This window comes from Aphelocoma coerulescens, chromosome 1A (assembly GCF_041296385.1).
Source record: "Aphelocoma coerulescens isolate FSJ_1873_10779 chromosome 1A, UR_Acoe_1.0, whole genome shotgun sequence".
Classification (NCBI taxonomy): Eukaryota; Metazoa; Chordata; class Aves; order Passeriformes; family Corvidae; genus Aphelocoma; species Aphelocoma coerulescens.
In genome coordinates this window covers 66,607,499-66,626,718 of record NC_091014.1, presented here as the reverse complement: position 1 = coordinate 66,626,718, position 19,220 = coordinate 66,607,499, and the positions used below count along the sequence as shown (strand labels likewise).

At 40.3% G+C, this 19,220-nt stretch overlaps 1 protein-coding gene across 1 annotated transcript; it reads right to left on the bottom strand.

Annotated features, from left to right (window-relative positions):
• Positions 1–3,476: 3,476 nt before the first annotated feature.
• Positions 3,477–19,183, bottom strand: LOC138104289 (1-acylglycerol-3-phosphate O-acyltransferase Pnpla3-like). The gene is made up of 9 exons (XM_069003379.1): positions 18,929–19,183; positions 13,852–14,084; positions 13,044–13,109; positions 10,183–10,392; positions 8,997–9,057; positions 6,637–6,855; positions 6,185–6,317; positions 4,901–5,017; positions 3,477–4,039 (listed from the first exon to the last, which is right to left on the bottom strand). The coding sequence occupies exons 1-9, from the start codon at positions 19,113–19,115 to the stop codon at positions 3,748–3,750; spliced, it is 1,518 nt and encodes a 505-aa protein (XP_068859480.1). The 5' UTR covers positions 19,116–19,183; the 3' UTR covers positions 3,477–3,747.
• Between the last annotated feature and the right edge of the window lie 37 nt (positions 19,184–19,220).

The window sequence follows — 19,220 nt, the reverse complement described above, 5'->3', positions numbered from 1 at the left end:
GGCCGGCGGAAGGGGCGGCGCCAGGGGGCGCTTCCTGCGGCCGGAGGTCACCCAGAGCCTCGGGATTCACCCAGAGCCTCGGGATTCACCCAGAGCCTCGGGATTCACCCCAAACCCTCGGGATTCACCCCAAACCCTCGGGATTCACCCAGAGCCTCGGGATTCACCAAAGCCTCGGGATTCACCCCAAACCAAGGGATTCACCCCAAACCAAGGGATTCCTCCCAAACCCTCGGGATTCACCCAAAGCCCAGGGGATTCACACCCAAACCCCGGGGATTCACCTCAAACCCCGGGGATTCACCCAAAGCCTCGGGATTCACCCCAAAGCCTTGGGATTCACCCCAAAGCCTCGGGATTCACCCCAAAGCCCAGGGGATTCACCCCAAAGCCTCGGGGTTCACCCAAAGTCTCGGGGTTCACCCCAAAGTCTCGGGATTCACCCCAAACCAGGGCATTCACCCAAAGCCTCGGGATTCACCCCAAAGCCTCGGGATCCACCCCAAAGCCCAGGGGATTCACCCCAAACCTCGGGATTCACCCAAAGCCTCGGGATTCACCCAACGCCCAGGGGATTCACCCAAAGCCCAGGGGATTCACCCCAAAGTCTCGGGATTCACCCAAAGCCCAGGGGATTCACCTAAAGCCTCGGGATTCACCCCAAACCAGGGGATTCACCCAAAGCCCAGGGGATTCACCCCAAAGCCTCGGGATCCACCCCAAAGCCCAGGGGATTCACCCCAAACCTCGGGATTCACCCAAAGCCTCGGGATTCACCCAACGCCCAGGGGATTCACCCAAAGCCCAGGGGATTCACCCCAAAGTCTCGGGATTCACCCAAAGCCCAGGGGATTCACCTAAAGCCTCGGGATTCACCCCAAACCAGGGGATTCACCCAAAGCCCAGGGGATTCACCCCAAGTCAGGGGATTCACCCCAAACCAGGGCATTCACCCAAAGCCCAGGGGATTCCCCCCAAAGCCTCGGGATTCACCCAAACCCTGGGGACTTACCCAAACCCAGGGGATTCACCCCAAGCCCAGGGGAATCACCCCAAGCCCAGGGGAATCACCCCAACCCCTCGGGATTCACCCCAACCCCTCAGGATTCCTCCCAAACCTGCGGGATTCATCCTAATCCCACAGAATCATACTGGGCACCTTAAAGTGAAAGCTGGTGTTGTAAATTACTCAAAATTGTTGGTGCTATGATTATTTTTACAATCATTATTACTATTTTACATTACTTTGTTATCTCTATATATGTTGGTATATATTCATAGAAAATATCGATATTATATATTAGTTACACTGTACATTACTGATGTATTTAATATTTGGTTTTAAATACATCTCTTAATAGAAATTATTTTAGTGTATTTTCTATTCTACATAGAACAAATTGTTTCATACATTATTATAATATTATATTTTATATTATTTATATTTAGTTATCTGCTAAGTTTTAGCTCAGAAAAAATGCACCCTTTGTTTTCTCCCTTCAGACCCGACTTTCTCCGGTTTTTAATTGTTTGTTTAAATGCAACAAGATATTTGTAAAATAACTGATTGCAAAAAACCAACCAAACAAAAAAATCCCCCACCAAAAAACCCCAAAAAGACAAAAACCCCACAAAACTTTAAATTCAGGTGACATTCAAGTCCAGCTGGAGCATGAACAAGCATCTCTCAAACTTCAGAGTAGTACTCTTAAAAAAAACCACCTCAGAACCATCAAACCATCAATAACATCAACACATTCTGATTTAACTTGCACTAGGGTGAATTACACTCAAGAAAGCTCAGAAAGCATGGCAACAGAGAGACTGTGTTTTTATTTTAGAAAAAGGACACAAAATTGGAGCTGTGCCCAACAGAAAAAGTGGTTCAAGTTGATTTAAATGTAGTTAATAGAAGTATTCCAACACCGACCAGAAGCAAAACTTGGCATCCTGCTTCAATTCTAACACAAACTCGTAAATTAGTGAATTAAGACAATTTAAAACAGTTCTTGTAGATTTTAATTGTAGTTAGAGTAACATTTCCAACTTTTTTTTGCAAGCCTGATGATATATACATCCCAGAAATGAACAGAAGAGTTGAAGTAAAGTAGCACCAGCCTTGTCGAGTACAGAAATGGAGAGCTCAGCATGTCCTCCCCAACTTAAAATTCATTTGAATGTTCTAAAATGCATCACTTCAAGCTTAGGGAAATCCAAACTGAGAGACTGTTTTAAAGGCAGGCCCAATTCAAGTGCTACATTTTGCCCAAAGCTCACACTCCCACGTCCCAGATCCTGAGCATCACAACCCAACCCCTTTCCCTGGACAAGAGGCCCTCAAGCAGCTCTTCCCTGGGTTACACAGAATTCCCTCTCTTGAAGGAGAGGCTTCCCAAGGCCACACACTCCCCCCCCTAAATATATGTGCAAATCAACCTTAAAGCCATGATTGCTTCCTTCTACTTAAAGATTGCACAAGACCTGATAAGCCATCAGAACAGCAGTTAATCCTAAGATCTCTTTCCTTCCCAGATGTACTCATAAGCTAACACATCGTCTTTGTTAAAAGCATGCAGAACCTTTGTAGTGGAAATGGTTTAAGCTGCCATCTCTCAACAGAGGTATGATTTGGCTAAGTTTTCAACTTATTGAGACCTTTGCAGAGCTCCCTGGATATTGATACTTCCACCAAGTCTTACACATTTGCTGCTCCTGACAATCTTGGGAAACTCCCTTTGGGTTATCCTACCTCTGAAACAGGAGGGACACCATTCTTTTTCTTCCTTTAACAAGAGGGAAGTGAAAGAAGGAAAGACAAATCTCTCAAATTGGAGGAGAAAAAAATAAAAAATTATTGGGCAACAATTAGAGAGACAACCTAAACATCATTCACCACTTGCTATACACTGATTTTTGTTAGTATCTTATCTGAAGTTTAACACCTTCTCCACATCCACACAGTAGTTTGCTACTAACCACAGTCACTATTTTACCTACTTTCCAATACTTGATCAAGTATTAAGACTTAATATAAAGTTCCAAAAAAAAAAAAATCCTCTGAAATCACTGCAACTTGTTTACACTTCAGGGGAATGCTCCCCATTTCTCATCTCTTTTTCACTTGAAGTATTTCAAGAGGGAAAAAGCCACAGAGGAAAGGTAATATGAACTGCAGAATACATACAAGAACCTAGAATAATACTGTTCCTACAGTATCTTGTGCAGACAACTTTCCAAAAACACAACACTATGTTTAAATATAAGGCAAATGGACACTGGAGGCCACTAAGAAACTCACTTGTGTATTCCTCTTAAGGGAGTAGAAGTCCAATTTTCATTTAAGTGCTATAAAAGTAATCCTAACACATAATATTGTTAAGAATTACATTTTTTAAAATGTTCTGTTATCTATGCTTGTTTGTCTAACAATCTGTTTACAGAATTTACATTTTTATGCTGAAAGTAATTTTTAAAATAAAATTATTTCCAGAGAGACACAGTTTAACTACAAGTCTCAGTACAGTTCATTGAGCTGGTGCTTTGACAGAGTTATATTCTGTTACTTAGTATAGCAGCCACTGTTTTCATAATCCTTAAAACAGTAAGATTCCCAAGGCAGATTTGTCAGGAAGCTGTAAACAAGGAATTTTCCAAGACTTATTGGCAATAAACAAAGTGATCCCTAGTCCAGCTTTTAAGTTTCTCTGCCAAATTTCAATTTTGGAAACTGTGGAATCTACTTCCCAATTAATCCTCTAGAGCAGTTTGGAAACTTGTCTCTGAGGAAGAGTCGACATCCATTTCCAACACAGACTCATCAAGATTTGGGAGAAAATTAGGATAGGACTTTAAGTCTGACTGCTCCTGGATATCAGCAGGAGCATCTTCCATAGTTGAGTGCATGAAGCATGAAGATTCCCAGAGCCAGCTCTGGATGTGTGCAGAAGAGTGAGGCATTTTAAGGTGGCAGTATGAAGAATGAAATTCCATGGTAGATGGGACAGTTTGACATTTTCTCAGTGATGCATAATTGTCTTTCCTGTTTAAAAAGGAGGAAGAAAAAGGAGATTGTTAGTGTTTCAATGGCATTTTTTTAGTGTTTACAAGTAGCCAATACAGTTGTTCAACATCCCAAGGGCCATCTCTGCATTCCACTTTACAATCAGCTCATTATCACCAACCTGAACAACTGGAACAGAACTTGTCTACACTCTAAACAAGCACCTGATCACCAGGTTAGTCTTTTCCAAGTCGAGGAACAGGAAGCTGAAGTTTTATCCAAGAACACCCAATTTTTTTTTTCTTTAAATTTTTCTCTCCCCTCTTGCAGTGCTTTTGGAAAAAGAAAAAAACAAACCCAAACTACAGAAACCCAACAAAACACGCCACTAGCCCTCTCACAAACAATACCTCAGCTTGCCATACACACACATTTCAACACTGCTTGAGCTGCTTTTCCTCAAGAGGAAAAACAGTGTTTGTGTTTAAACATGATGCAATGACCAAAGAACCCCTCTTAGAAGTTGTTTCAGAGACAAACTGGTGATTGTGTGTCTTCCCAAAGCCTGTTTCAGATTAAGAGACTCAGGATTGGTAAGACTGGAATATGAGAGACTGCTAAATAAGGGTAAAAGCAGGAAGGTGACAATTTTGTTGTGGACAGGAGTCAGAAATATCATTAAAAAAAGAAGGAAGACAAAGACACTGGATTACATGTGCTATCAAGTAACTGAAGAGAGGACAGTAGGATGATAGCAAATATATAACAAGAACTACATTTCTGCTCAGAGAGATGGCCTCAAAAGCCAACTAGTGTTATACAAGAAAAGGCTTTAACTGCTTTCAAACAGACAGAATTTCTACAACTGCATCATTTGCATGCAGCAGCACTCCACTTTACCTGGCTGTACAGAACAGCTTGCTTTTAGCCTGGGAATAAACTGTGGCAGCAATCCGAAAGAGCTGCTCCTGCATCCATCGAACATCAGCAGGCATGTCAGGAAACCAGTTTACCAACCTGCACACAAAACCAAAAGATACTTTTTGTATTTTGCAGTAGATTTAATCAGCATTTTATTTTCATACACCCTGTCCCGCATCCAAAACAGTTTTTTTCTCCCCAAATCAACTCCCCTACCAAGATGCCCATTTCTTCCCAACCCCCTGAGTTCCCCTCTAGCCCACTCATCTCTTTTCTACAAGCTAAGAAAAGGGGCAGCACAAATCACTGCATCTCTGAGTGGCTGATCAGTGTGTGCATTCCACACCCTGTGACCAACACAGGAATCCTGCAAAATATTCCTGTCTCCAAGACCTTTGTGGTAGGAATTTTCTGGTCAGTTTAAAGCAAGGTGGAAGAGGAAGGAAGAACAAAAGAAAAGCACAATTGGAAGAACAAAGAGAAGGCAAAACAAGAACAATGTCACAAATGTACTTTTTTTTCCTTATGATACCCTTATCAGAAGTCAGCTACATCAGAGTGGGACAGGGAGGAAAATCCCACAGAGAAATCTGGGGAAACTTGCTTCCTCCCCATCCACCAAAAAAGGTACACAAGTGCCACATTCAGTGGCACAGAAACAAAATACTTCACTGGAGTTCTATATGGTTTGATTAACAGAATTGCTTTTTCAGGATTTTCTAAAGATAGTCATGATATCTGCAGCTCAAGGACTGGAATTCCCTTAAGCAAGCACAAAGCTTAGGATTCATGGTGGATTCATTGAGCATAACTTCTCCTCTACAAGAATTGAAACGTATCAAATTAAGCCCTGCTTCAAGACCACAACTTCCAGTCATCTTAAACAAAAAAAAAAAAAAAGAATTCATATGGTAAGTAAACAGTGGATTTCACTCCTGAGTTCAGAAAGAAGCACTAGAAGGATGTGGAGAGAGTTCAGATACCCTTGCAGAATACAGTAAGGGTGCTCCTTTTGAGCAATTACAAGATAGCTATTAGTAATGTGAGTATATTATTTAGGAATCTTCTTAAAATGTTTATTTATCTAGCCTTAGACTATACAGGCTTTAGAAGGATGCATCACAGAGGCAGAAATAATAGGTCTTTTGACAGTTACCCGTTGAATTCCAGAGTCCCAGAATGCCTACAACACTGAAAAAGCTCTCAATGAGTACATTTCCAAAATGATGATAATTCCAGCAGAGTTCATTACAAGTTCCTTACCGTAAAGCAACCGAGTAAGCAGACTCCACTGGGAGTGTGTATGGCAGCATCAGGTAGGATATCACCCTCATTGGGAAGAGTTTAGAGAACTGAGCATAGAATCCATTCTGTTCTTTACAAGCTTCCTGCAGTGCTTAAGAATAGTTATTTGGGAAAAGATGTTACACTATTTGAAAGCAGTTTCAATAATTTTTTTAGAGTTTTGTAATACCCTGTTAACACTATCAAGTGTTACTGAATAAGGCTCAGTTAGAAAATGAAAGAATTAATCTCAGGGCACTCTTGCCATAAACCTTCTCTATCCTATTTTAAAATATGGGAACACAGACTCATGCCACAGGGACAAAACACATTATACAAAACTTCTGAGCAATAGATCTAAGAATTAATGGGGAAAAAAATAATAAAAATTTGTCACTCAAGAGTTACAGGAGACAGCCTGAAGCATGCACCTTTACGAAGTCGGGGAGGTAGACTCTCAAATATGCTCTTCTCCAAAGGCCATGGGTTTTGCTTTAGCTGGTCATTTAGGGTGGTCATTTTCAAAGTTTCTACTCTGTTATTTTCTGTCAATTTTCTTCTGTTACCATGGTCAATGTGGTATTGTGCAGCCTCATGAGGATTTCTTTTTGTGAAGGACAAGTGGATATAAATTGAGTCATTCAGAATACCTGAAAGAGTCAAGAGCTTTCACTTAGGTTTGATCCACAGGTCTCCTGAGTACCTGTACAGCACCTGAGGTGCTGTGTGTCTGTACAAAGACCTGTCCTGAGGGAGCATCATCATCTACCCAATGTCAAATGCACCTGCTCCTAGGATCCCACAAACGTTTAAGCACAGTGACGACTCTCCTCAAGGTTTAGGTCTTACTTTAAAACCGGTTCTAAAGAAAAGGAAAAAAGTGAACAATTAAGTGAAACTGCCCTGGAAACATACAGTCATTTACCAAAGTTGTTTTCCTGCAAGAAAGCAAAGAATTTAAAGGAGAAGAGGAAAACTGATTTAATATGCATTTGAAAGCAAACACCTAAAACACATCAGATATTTGGGAAATTTGACATGGCAGGTATTACATGAGTACTTTGAGGCATTGCTACAACAGGGTTGAAAAGGAAAGCAACTAGGTTACAGTATTTTTTCAGTTGTATCCAAAGTACAGATCTAAATCAACGTGGGTTGCATTGCAAAACCAGTGCCAATTAAGAAATAGCACTGATAACTACCTTAGAAACAAGCACTAGATCATGAGTACAAAGAGAAAAATACAAGAAGTGTATTCATACTTGGTTTCCAGAAAACCATTATAAAATTATATATGAAAAAAGACTACCAAATTTGACTAGGATCTATATCTACATACAATAGAACCTACACCCTACTTGCAAGTACTAGTAAAAGACAAATGTCAAAAGAATATACAGCGAATTTAGCAAAGGAAAATATTTGAAGTGTCACAGGTTGGGGGGGGAGGAGATTAATTCCTACAATTGAAATAGCTTAATAAGAAAGGTGATGCTTAATGAATGACCTTGGAAAGGCTGTAATTATCATTGATTAAGCTTGACTCAAAACAATCCTGTGAGAGAATAAAAACAAAGTTGGTCACAGGATTAGCAGTGTGAAAAGGAGGACAGTAGTGCAATACAGAGAGGACATGGGGCAGAGAGACCAAAGAAGAACTGCAAGGAATGTCAGACATTAGTGGCAGATGGAAACAAGCACACAGGAAACCTGTGGGTGCAGGACAGCAACAAAACCCAACTTAGCACAGACACCCACAAACCAGGGGCTCTTTGCAGAGCTTGTGCTTTAATCACCTGGTAAAAGCTATAAAGCAGGACACTCTCATTAAATAATAATAACAATAATAATATTATAGAAAATCAAGCTCTTAAACAGAACTGTGATGTTCTTCAATGAAGAGAACTGTTTCAAGAAAACTTGAATATTCAGTAACCAGGCATCAGCAGAGTACATCAATGGCTGCATTACATCCTGCAGCTGGTACTATCTAATAGTGCAAAAGTCCCATTTCCATTTCCATTCCTCTGACCTGACCCAGTACCAATTTGTTTCTGCAGCCAAAGACTACAGAGCCTAGGCATATTTAACACATGGTTAACTCCATCCTAATATCAAGTTACTGTCTTCAACTTGTTTGTCTCAAAGCTTGCAGAGCAATAATATTATCAGTATAAAACATGTTATTAGAATTCTAGGAGTAGAATAGCAGAACTCATAATGCTGCTTCCTGAACTTATCTGGGTGTTAACATCTGCTCCATTATAAGTTGTCATCTTCTAAAGTCTTTCCTCATATAGACCAAGGTTTGTCTGTGACTGAGTTTCTATTGTTGTTAGCCAGCTCCCACTTCTGGAACACCAGAAAGTCACTTGGATGACAGCAGAGAGGAGGCAACAGAAGATACAGGTTTCAGAGCAGTGGGAAGCAGTAGTCTATTCCCATCCTTCACAATTAACACAAAGCCAAGTAATAATATGATTTGCCTGGAACTGCGATTCTTTGGAAATTTCACTTCACATTTACTTCACACATGTTTAACAAAACTCCAAAAGTTCAATTTTTGTACAGTAGCACAACTTACCTCAGGTGAACAGTGACCATACCTATGGCATTTCTACAAGAACTAAACTATCATGATCCCTCCAAAAGCCTCAAAGACCAACCCCCTTCTTAGCTACACACAACCCCCTTCCCCTTTTTGTTTGTTTTGATCTGGGTTTTTTTTGTTTGTTTTTTTAAATCCAGTTTAAGACCATATCACCAATAACTATCTAAAAGTTTAACATACCATTCTTCTTCAAGAATTTAAGAGCATCCAAATATCCCTGCTCACAGATCTCTCCAAGTACCTGCAAATATAGAGTAAATGAATCAGACAAGTAAAAAGAGTTTCAACTTGAGATCAACAGTTTTGTAGAATGAAAAGCCACTTTCATCCACCTTCCACTCTTGTAAGAAAAAAATCACCTCAACAATTGCTGGAATTCAACAGATTCAGGTTAATATGGCTACTGTGATGATGCATACATGATCATGTACATTAACTTATCTTTCAGCTGTTACAGATGCACTGAATTATTCACCTAAAAGGACCACATGCAAACAGTTTGCCAGACTTCCCTCCCCTCTTGTTTCCTTGATTAGCCCTTCAGAAGCTGCTAGCAGCAACGAAACAGGGTGTTTGGAGTATGCAAATTCCCCTCCTTCCCTCACAGTGCTTCTCACTTCCCAAAGCTTTGAAAGATCAGATGTGCAATTCTGATGCTCATGCTCAGACTTATCTTGCCTATGAAAGTACCTTTTGCCAGATGCAATACCAGCTCACCTATGCAGGGGTATTTGTAAAAAAGTAAAAAGAAAAAAAAAAAAAACAAAAAACCAAAAACCCACATAAGTAGAATTTAAAATTTGTCTTGAAGTGGTCAAAAAGCCCTCAGTTATTAAAATGTATCTGTAGCAGTCAGAAAAATTGCTTCTTTGCTGTAGTATATTCCAAGCCAATTGAAAAGGTCTGCTTTTATTTTTTTATTTTTCCAACTTCCACAACAGCAATTCAAGAGCATTTCCTCCTTCAGACCTGCAACTAACAGCACTGAGCAAAGTTTAAAGGCAACTTGCCTGTGCCAAGTATTAATTAAGACTTTTACAAAACCATGAAGCTGTAGAACTTCTTATAATTTCTTAGCAGGTAAACATGAAAGGACCACAAACTGACAGTCGTTAATTTCCCAGTGTTGATTTTATGATAGAATCCTGTGATAATTCCCAAATAAACACTGAAAGCCAATAGCAGGATATGCATTTTTTGGTCTGAGAGAGACTAAAACCAAGGAGGACGTAGACAAAACATGAAAAAATAGAAAGAAGATACGTCACCAGAGAAGTTTATGTGACTGGATGAAATGTTAAGACACTGTAACTTTCTGCAAAAGCTTTCACATGGACAGCTGAACCAAAGGAAGGCAGGGGCTGACCTTGGGTTCTGGTGGAAAGAGTGCTTGTGTTAAGCGGTAAAGGTTCCCCAGGCTGAACTGAATGCTGGTGTTGGTCACGTTCATCTCATGGAAGTTGGCTGACTTCCCCTTGGGACAGATGTCACACTCCCCAGCAAAAGGGGACACTGTGATTGTGTTCTTACACTCATAGTGAGGCAAGTTGTCACTGATTCCTCCATCCACGTAGCGCTACAAAAACAACAGAAACAACACATCTGAAAGGCAGAAAACTGACCAGCAGAGTCCCCATGCAAGAATGAAACAGCACCTAAAGCTGTAACAGAACAGCCTGTGCTTGTGCTCCCAGGCTAAACATTTTGAGTGGTATGATCTGTTCTCTAATGCCAATAAACATTCCTACCTATAGTTCCATAAGACAGCCCAAGCATATTTCGTTTGGGATTTTTCTCTATGTTTTTTCTGTATCTTTATGGCATTTTAAAGATGAAAATCCTACTCAGAAAAACACTCAGAGAAAAGCAGCTCTACACTTCAAAGTTTAAGTTCTGAGATACTAAACCATTCTAACTTGAAAGTACTCTTCATAATTAGAATCTGATAGAAAAGCACCACAAAAGATTCGGACATAAGGAAAGTGTGAGCAAAAATGGACAGCACTTCAGAAACTTTGCCAACAGTCACAGGCATCTATTGTGCTTTGTGTGCAAGTTCCAGGTTATGCTTTTGTCTCCTTCACATTGAATGGCCAATTTCTGTACTTTTAGTGCATCATCACCTCACATATTTGAAGATCCAAGCTCTAAGTGCTCTGTTTTGGGGTAACTGCTGTCTAGTGCAGCAGCTGCAGTGGCTACAGACAGCCCCTCCCCTTGCTCACAGCAGTCAGCTTTCCAGCCAGGCTATAGGGAACTGGTTTGTTCCCACACCACCAGCTTTGCTGGCTCAGAGGCTGCATTTTCCTCCCTTCTAACAGCTCAGCAGACCTAAACTGTAGGTCCTTGTCAAACATAAATGTAACAGAGCAGTGATTTGAGCAGGAGCAACCTAGATTATCAATTTCAGTTGCCCTGATACTCATTCTGAGAAACACATTAGGAATTAGGAAGAGGACAGCTCATGGCCTGTCAGCCTCCCAGGACACTCTCTGGCCCATGTAGCTCCTGCCAAACTTTAGGTGTGTAATGCAGTCACTGAAGTACAAGTGAAATCCCCAAGTCCTTTGTGGAAGTATCGAGTACAATAGAACAGGTCTGGCAAAGGAGGACCCTTCCCAAGAAATTATTAAAAGGTGGAAGTACGTATCTGAATCACTGTTCTACTGCTCTAAATGATTTTCATGATTTGGAGTATCTGCTCAGCTGTGCCTCCAAGTCATTTTTTAAATCTAAAAGCACTGCTGTGTTTGAAAGGAGTAAAAAACCCAAACAAAAGCCACCACACCCAAAAGCTTTTGAATTGGCAGTTAGATACACCTATTAAATGTCATCCTTAAGCCTTTGTTTTACAGTATACATGCAGCAATGCCAAGCAGGCAAGATGCCACAAAATTTACATACTTTACATTCTATTGTGCTTAAGCCTACAGGAGTTATGCCAAGCACATGCAACTGTGGTATTCTTACCAAGTTACATCCAAAAATGCCTCCTAAGCATTAAAATCGTTATCAAAATAATTGCAAAGATTAAAAGGATAGAAGGATTCCTTCCTTTCCTCAAAATATGACCAAATTAGGCATCACTTGTATGTTTTTGTACTCTGAACTAAGCCTTTTAAAATAACATTGTTGTCTGGTAACAAGAACTGAACAGCCAGATTAGCCTGGATCCACCTCAACCTTGGATTCAGTCCAACATCCTGTTTTCATAACACCTTTAATCTGGAAGAGTTTAAGGAGACATACAAGGTTTAGAAGTACAGATAAAGAAAATCCCTACACAGTTCTAATCACTTTTGCTTAAATTTCAGCATGAAGGGAAAAAAATACATTTCACATCTATTCTTGACCTTTTAATACTTGCAAATTGCCTTAAGAACAGGTTAAAGATGTTTAGAGTTTTCTTCCTTCCTTCCCTTCTCCTTGTGCAAGGAGCACCACAGTTGGAAGGAAAGCAAATGCAAGTGAATAGAACAGGGTAACAAAAAGCCACCAATGTCACTGCCTTGATTTGAAATGCAGATCTGCTTCCAGAGGTGTAATTAAAACACCTACACAACAAACCGTGCCAACTTTCCTGCAGCTTTTGTCTCTTTAATGGAGGATTTTAGAGAGCTCAGTAGAGCCATGAAGTATTAAGAGGTTTTGTAACCAGCAGTTCCTGGGAAGCAATAGAACATACTAATATACTGGTATTTTACCTCTAAAAAGTAAGCTTTCTTACACTGAATACAAATGGCAGAAGGCATTAAAAAGCTTTGTTTACACCTAACTGAACACAGAGCTTTATTCCAGTTGTAAGGCAGATCTACCCACAGCCAGAACACAAAGATGCACAATAAACTATACTACAAGATTGTTTTTTGGAACAATTATAGGTGATTCTTCCTGTAAATTTGTGCAGATGAAAGAGCATCACTTCCTTCAATAAATATTTATCAATAAGTTAAAATACTCGTTATTTTATCATACCTTCTTCTTTTATTAACACATCTTAGGGGGGAGAGGTGGGAGAGAGAGACAATATGTGTGTGTTAAGATACACATAATATCTTCCACACATTCAGAGTTTCTTTTTTTGGAAAGTTGTTACAGCTACAGTAGTAGAAGCTATGATAAATGTATTAGTTTTACAGCAGGATAACAAAAAACCCCACATACATTCTCTCTTAATATTTTCAGAATAGCTAGAATTATTTTTAGATCTTAACAATAGAGACTTACCACACCTCTAAATGATGGTGGAATGAGGCCACAATAAATAGGGACAAATGAACTACAGATTAAAGCCTGTAAGAAAAGGAGACCATATAAATTAAATGTTAATTGTTCCATTACTGACATTAATATTTATCTTTATTTTTTTTTAAGATATTAGCAAAAAACAGCAAGCAATGAAAAAAATCCCAAGTGAGAACACTTGAACAAAAAATGGGGGGAAAAAAGAGGGTATGATCAAGCATTGTTTTAAACAGGATGAGTATATTCAGCATCTTTTTTTAATCATACTCCATCTAAAAAAAATTCTAAGACTCACTAAAAGACCATTTCTAGAAATGGTGATCAGCAAGGAAAAGATTATGATCATTCATTCAAGCTCTACATTTTCTGAGTAATCAAAGTAATAATGACCGAGGACACAAATGTCAGCATCCTGGGATCATATGAAATTAGCTTTGTAATGAACATTACGAGTTTTTAAAAGCTATTTTTGGCTGTTTCTTGATCATTGCTTTTATAAGAATGACCTTAAATTCTTATTCACTAAGGATATAGTTTCATTAGATCCACAGCACTTTAAAGGCATTTATCCCTTTTTATGACTGATCCCTTGCACCTCCTCCCTAAAACAGTTCACAGACACATTGACTGGGAAAACCAGTACGTGAATCTGGTGTAAAAAAGCCTGAACTCCTCTTTAAAACACTGTCAGAGTCACAATACCTGAAATGCTTAAGTAGAAATCCAACAGAAGATGTTAAAGGGACCTAGGATCACAGAAACTTTTAAAAGTTGCCAAGAAGAAACATACCTGTATAACTTCTTCTTTTGAGTTAAAATTAGATATCAAGGCATTTTTGCCATCTGATACTCTGGTTAGTGAAATACACAGTCTGCCCGATGACAACTGGTGCGTGTTTTCTGGAAGATTTCTCATCAGCCCATCTCTTATTATCTTTATCACATTAAAGGAAGGATGAAGAGGACCAAGATTTCTCTTTCTAGCTTCTTTGGCTAATGCCAGAACATCTGCACAAGCCTGAGCTGAAAAGAAGATGCATTGCATTTAACAGCAGAAGATATCTCAAAAAACACAACCCACACTTGGACTAATAAAGCAGATCTAGAGCTCCAACTCTCTTATTGCTAGAGTGAAAAATCAAGAGCTTTTCAACAGACTAAGTAACTGTCCAACAAGTTTAAGGAGTTTAGGAGTTTTCTGAGAGACAAAGAAATCATTTTAGACTTTCATAAAGAACTCCTGGTGAAGATTAAGCTATTTATATGACATAAAGATGTAGATTCTAAGCCTAAAACACCCGTATGAGATGCTTGCATTAGGAATTATTCATCCCAGAAACACAATCTTTGAGGGGCAAAAATAAAAAGATGAACCAAACTTAAGGCTTCAGGGCACCGTTTCTCCTCATTGATACAAAAACACACTAAAGGGAGCTTGAAGTGTGATGTGGTAGGAATGCCAAGAGGGAAGTTTTTAGAGCAATGGGAAAGGAATGTGGAGGAGATCCATGATACATCACACAGGTCTCCACCTAAATAGGTGCAGTTTTACAGTAACAGACACATTAATAATTTTTCCTCCAGTTAAATCTACGTCTGGGAACTTCAAACCACTACAGAAGACAGGACAGTTCTGAAGAACACTAAAATCCTTTCAACATTTAGTCACAGGAGGAACAGCAGCTCATCCACCTGCAATGTTTTGTTTGAACTGAGAATGTCACATTTTTCCAGGGCACACTTTGAGGAAATTGCTTGTCAGCTTGGTAAAGGAAAGGGGGGAAGGTCAAAGTAACACCTTATCAAGCCGAGTGATAGGCTACAAGGTCTTCTAAAAATATTTTCAGAACTTACATACTTGAGCTTACTAGAACAGATAAAATTCAATTTATCAAGTTAAATGTGAGCACTGCACTGGCAACAACTCTGCTTAAGCCTTTGAGCTCAGATTAATTTCCAAAAATACTACCCTTCTACAATGTTATTCCCCCCCTAAAATAGCAATAACTAAACATTTATCATTCTCAACCAAGAGTCTATGTCCAAAAAAGCATTTCTAAAAAATCTGAGGTATCAGACACACTCCATTTTTACCACTTCAATTCTTTCATTCCATCCTCACAGAGGGAAATCTTGGGCCACAAATCCACTGACACCAGTAGCCTGACCCCACCTCCCACCCTAGAAGACAGCAAACAATTTAGACACAGCTCACTGTTCATGGTCAAATATATGTTTAACTTAGTAAAACACATTTTACACACAAATTAAAAAATTGCTCAAGTCACATTCTGACGAGTGACAAAGTTATTTCCAAAAGCAGAATGAGGCAGTTCTAGCAGTTCTAATTTTTCATGCATCCAGATATTCATTACCACCTCCCTTTTTTTATTTAGCAATGCTCAATCTTCTAAGCTTTCTAAAGATAGCCATGTTGCAGGAGTCCAAAATACTGAACTACCAGAACTCTGGCCAGGAAGCCTTCAAGCATACACAATAACTACCTTTTCCAAAACAAGTATAGTTTTGAAAGCTTATGCACCAAGCAAGTCACTTGCTTGTTCTACAATACAACCTAACAGCAAACAAATACCTGCAATTTGATTTGGCAGTTTACCCATTGTCTCCACGTACAAGAATTTCTATGCTTGAAATTCACAGGGGAAAAAAAAAAAAAAAAGCAGACATATTTTGTTTATTGTAACCTATTTTAAACAGGAGAATGGCTCCAAATCAAGGGGAAAAAAAAGAAAAAAAAAAGGAAAAAAAAAGAAAAGTTCTATCTAGGAGTATGTGATTATTAAAACACTGAAAATTTAAAAAGCTTTTTGTTATTAATTCAACAGACTTCAAAATAGTCCAACTTTTTTTCTTTCTCCCTTCCTCTTCCAACAGGACTAAAATACAGTTACCTCTTAGGCTGGTGTATTCCAAAATAGTAACTTCTCCAAAAGGCACCAAAATAGGAACTTCTCCAAAAGGGCTAGAGCTCAAGCCAAACTGGCATTTTAGGCAGACCTTGGTCCATCTGTTTTATTTTTGAAACACAGGAGAGCTGAAGAAATTAATCTTCCTAATAAATGTGAACTGTTTCTTGTTATAGTTCTGTATTATTATTTTTAATTGTTCATTATTAATTTGGTTCACAGAGTAAAACCTGAGATGTTCACTCCACAGAGTAAAACCTGACATTGTATTTGCAGCCTCCACTAAACCTGCTCTCTTTAAGTGCCCCACTGCAATGGATGATCACAGCACCTTCAAAATACCAGATCTCCAGGACATCCAAGGAGTGCAATTTTAACATTCCATTTTGGAACAGCCTGGAATGCACTTCATCCTCAAAACAACACTCATGGCTAAGCTTCCCAACCTCCCTCAAATTTAGTGAGAGAAACCTCTTTGTCAGTCTGTAAAAGTACACTTCTTCTCCCCCATTCAATGGTTAATGATTATATTTATCTACATTTGAAGTTCCACAGACTCTCTATCTAGCAGCTAACCTGGATCACAGATAAAACCCATCACTTAAAACATCTGGCTACAAGGCTGTGAAAAATGAAATATGCTCTTCAATTCCAGCCACAACCCCTGCTCACAGATGTGCACACCCAGTTTTGTGTGCAGCAGCACATAGACAGGTCAGGGCTGGGTCCTGCCAAGCCCCAAACATCTCCAAGGATGGAAATCCCACAACCTCTCTGGGAACCTGTTCCATTATTTTACCACCCTCATGGCAACTGTCTTTTCCTTACACCTCATCTGAATTCACCAGGTTGCAGCTTGTGCCTGCTGCCTCTCATCCTTCTGCTCATCTCTGGGAAGAGCTGGCTCTGTCTACTCACAGTAAAATGCAACTGTGAAAAAAACCCCACAGGACTTAACACCTCCAACTGCAGGAACAACAAATACTGCACAGAAAAGTGTATCAGAATAAGAGAGGCATATGATACAAAGTCACAAAATACATCCTATTATTACAAAACAGTGATTCTTTAGAGCTTGTTTACCATTCTCTGCTTTCACACAAGCTCACAAAATCCCACAGCTAGAAACTCCCAGAATTAGCATGGGAATACCTTATTAGTTTTTTCAATTTACAGCAATTCACAGATTTTAGAACGTGGGTGGCTGGAATTGTCTTCCAACGTTCACAAGTGATACTTTTTTTTTTTTTCCCCAGTAGAAACACACTTGCCCATAGAATCTGCTACCTTGGACAGTGACCACACACATATTCTATTAGAGAGAGAAAATCAAAAATCTCAGTTGGCATATGAGATTGGTATTAATTGGGAAAGGTTATAATTTGAAATCTACAACTCTTAATTACTAAAGTGCTGAAAGATTTAAAAGCTTTTATTAACTCATGCTGCCAAATAAACAATATACATTTTCTGGGCTTAAGAGTTCTTCAAATATTTAAGACAGCTTCCTTCTCAAATAATTTACAATGACTTAAGACTTAAAACTGGGTATGTTCTAAAAATACCAGCTACTGGGGAAAAATATGATTTGTTTTAAAAGCTGATACCGGGGTCACATTAACTCAAGTGTGTCATATTTGGACATTACAGCAACATTAAATTAAGTAGCACAAGTTTACTGCTAAAGCTTTGAAGAAATTAAGCTTATGTGCTAGAGCTCAGTGGCTAAAGCAGCAGGGGTGAGCATTTCACAGCACTGCTCTCCTGTACTTACAGAAAATTTCTGCTTGTTTTAGTCTGTGGATGTTTTTCCTCAGAAATTTAAAAGCAAAACCCACAAACCTCTCCAAATTCAAAAGAGGTACTCATTGTTCTCCTCCTCTTCTAAGAAGAAATCTGAATTTACGAACTCCTCTAGTTCTAAACCAGGCAAGGGTACTGCTAGCAAAAACAATCAGTGTGTAGTCATAAATGAGATTTTTTGCTTTACTCAGTGGATTTCTTTAGTATAAAGAGAAAACCACTTTCAGCTTTCCAGATATTTCATACAGTTTTTTAAATTGCAATCTAGTCGCTATCCTAAATACCTTGATATTTTGATAGCTTTTATCAAGTTTAATTCATTAGAAAAATGTATATTCATGAGCCCTAAATAGGTAAAGGTGCATTTTCCCCACTGCTAGAAAATAAGTGTGTATTTCACAAAGCACACTATATTTAGTTGCAAACTATTATATTTTATCCAGTATAAATACACAAGATTACCTCTATTATTTAAATGGCAATTAAAATCAGTGATTTTAATCAATCCACCGTTTCTAATCATACACCTAAGAGACCTTTGCAACATACACCGTGCCCAGATTAAAGAGGAAAAGCACATTAAAGCTAAACTAAGCCCTGACCTTAACTCTCCTAGCCTTACCCCAGAAAGGAGCAGCTTTAGAGGAAGCAAGATAAAGCTATCCAGCACTTCACGTGCAGGGAGATGCTCTATTTCCCAACGAAGCGCAAACACTTTGTTTACAGCTGATGACCGGGCTGGCCCACTTCCTTTGATGGGTGCTAGGGCTCAGCTGCCTCCCGCTCTCCCAGTTAATTCCCGGACTTTGGACAGGGGCAGCGAGAGCAGCCCCTCAGAAGGACACACATGGGAGTAACTCCGACCTTTCGGCTACGCAGGGGTGGGAATCGCATCGGGCATCGCCAAGACCATTCCCTGCGCCACGGATTTTATGCCGCCCATGGGCACATGTTTTAGGGGCAAAGAGAAGCAGAGAAGCGGAGCCAGCCCGGCCAGAGGGACCCGCGGCCCGAGAGCGCTCCGGGGCCGCGCCTGCCCTCCCCCGCCGCACCGGGCCCTGCCCACCGCACCTGCCCCCTCCCCGGGGCTCGCCCCGCCGCTCGCCTCGCCCCGCTCCCCCGGGCCCCGCCGCTGACCCAGAGAGCCGCCCCCGACGAGGACGGCGCCGGCGAGCGCTCCGGCGGAGGCGCCGTAGATGTGCCGCGCGTCGCGGATGACGTGCGGGGCGCGCTCCTGCAGGCAGGTAGCGGCGCCGATGTGGTAGACGCCCAGGAAGCCGCAGCCGGCGAAGGACACGCTCCAGCCGCCCTCGCGGTCCAGCATAGTGGCCGGCGGGACGCGTGCTGAGGCCGACGGGGACACAGACGCTCCGGCGGCGGCTGCCCGGCGACTGAGCGGGCTGAGCGGGGCCGCCCTGCGCGTTACACG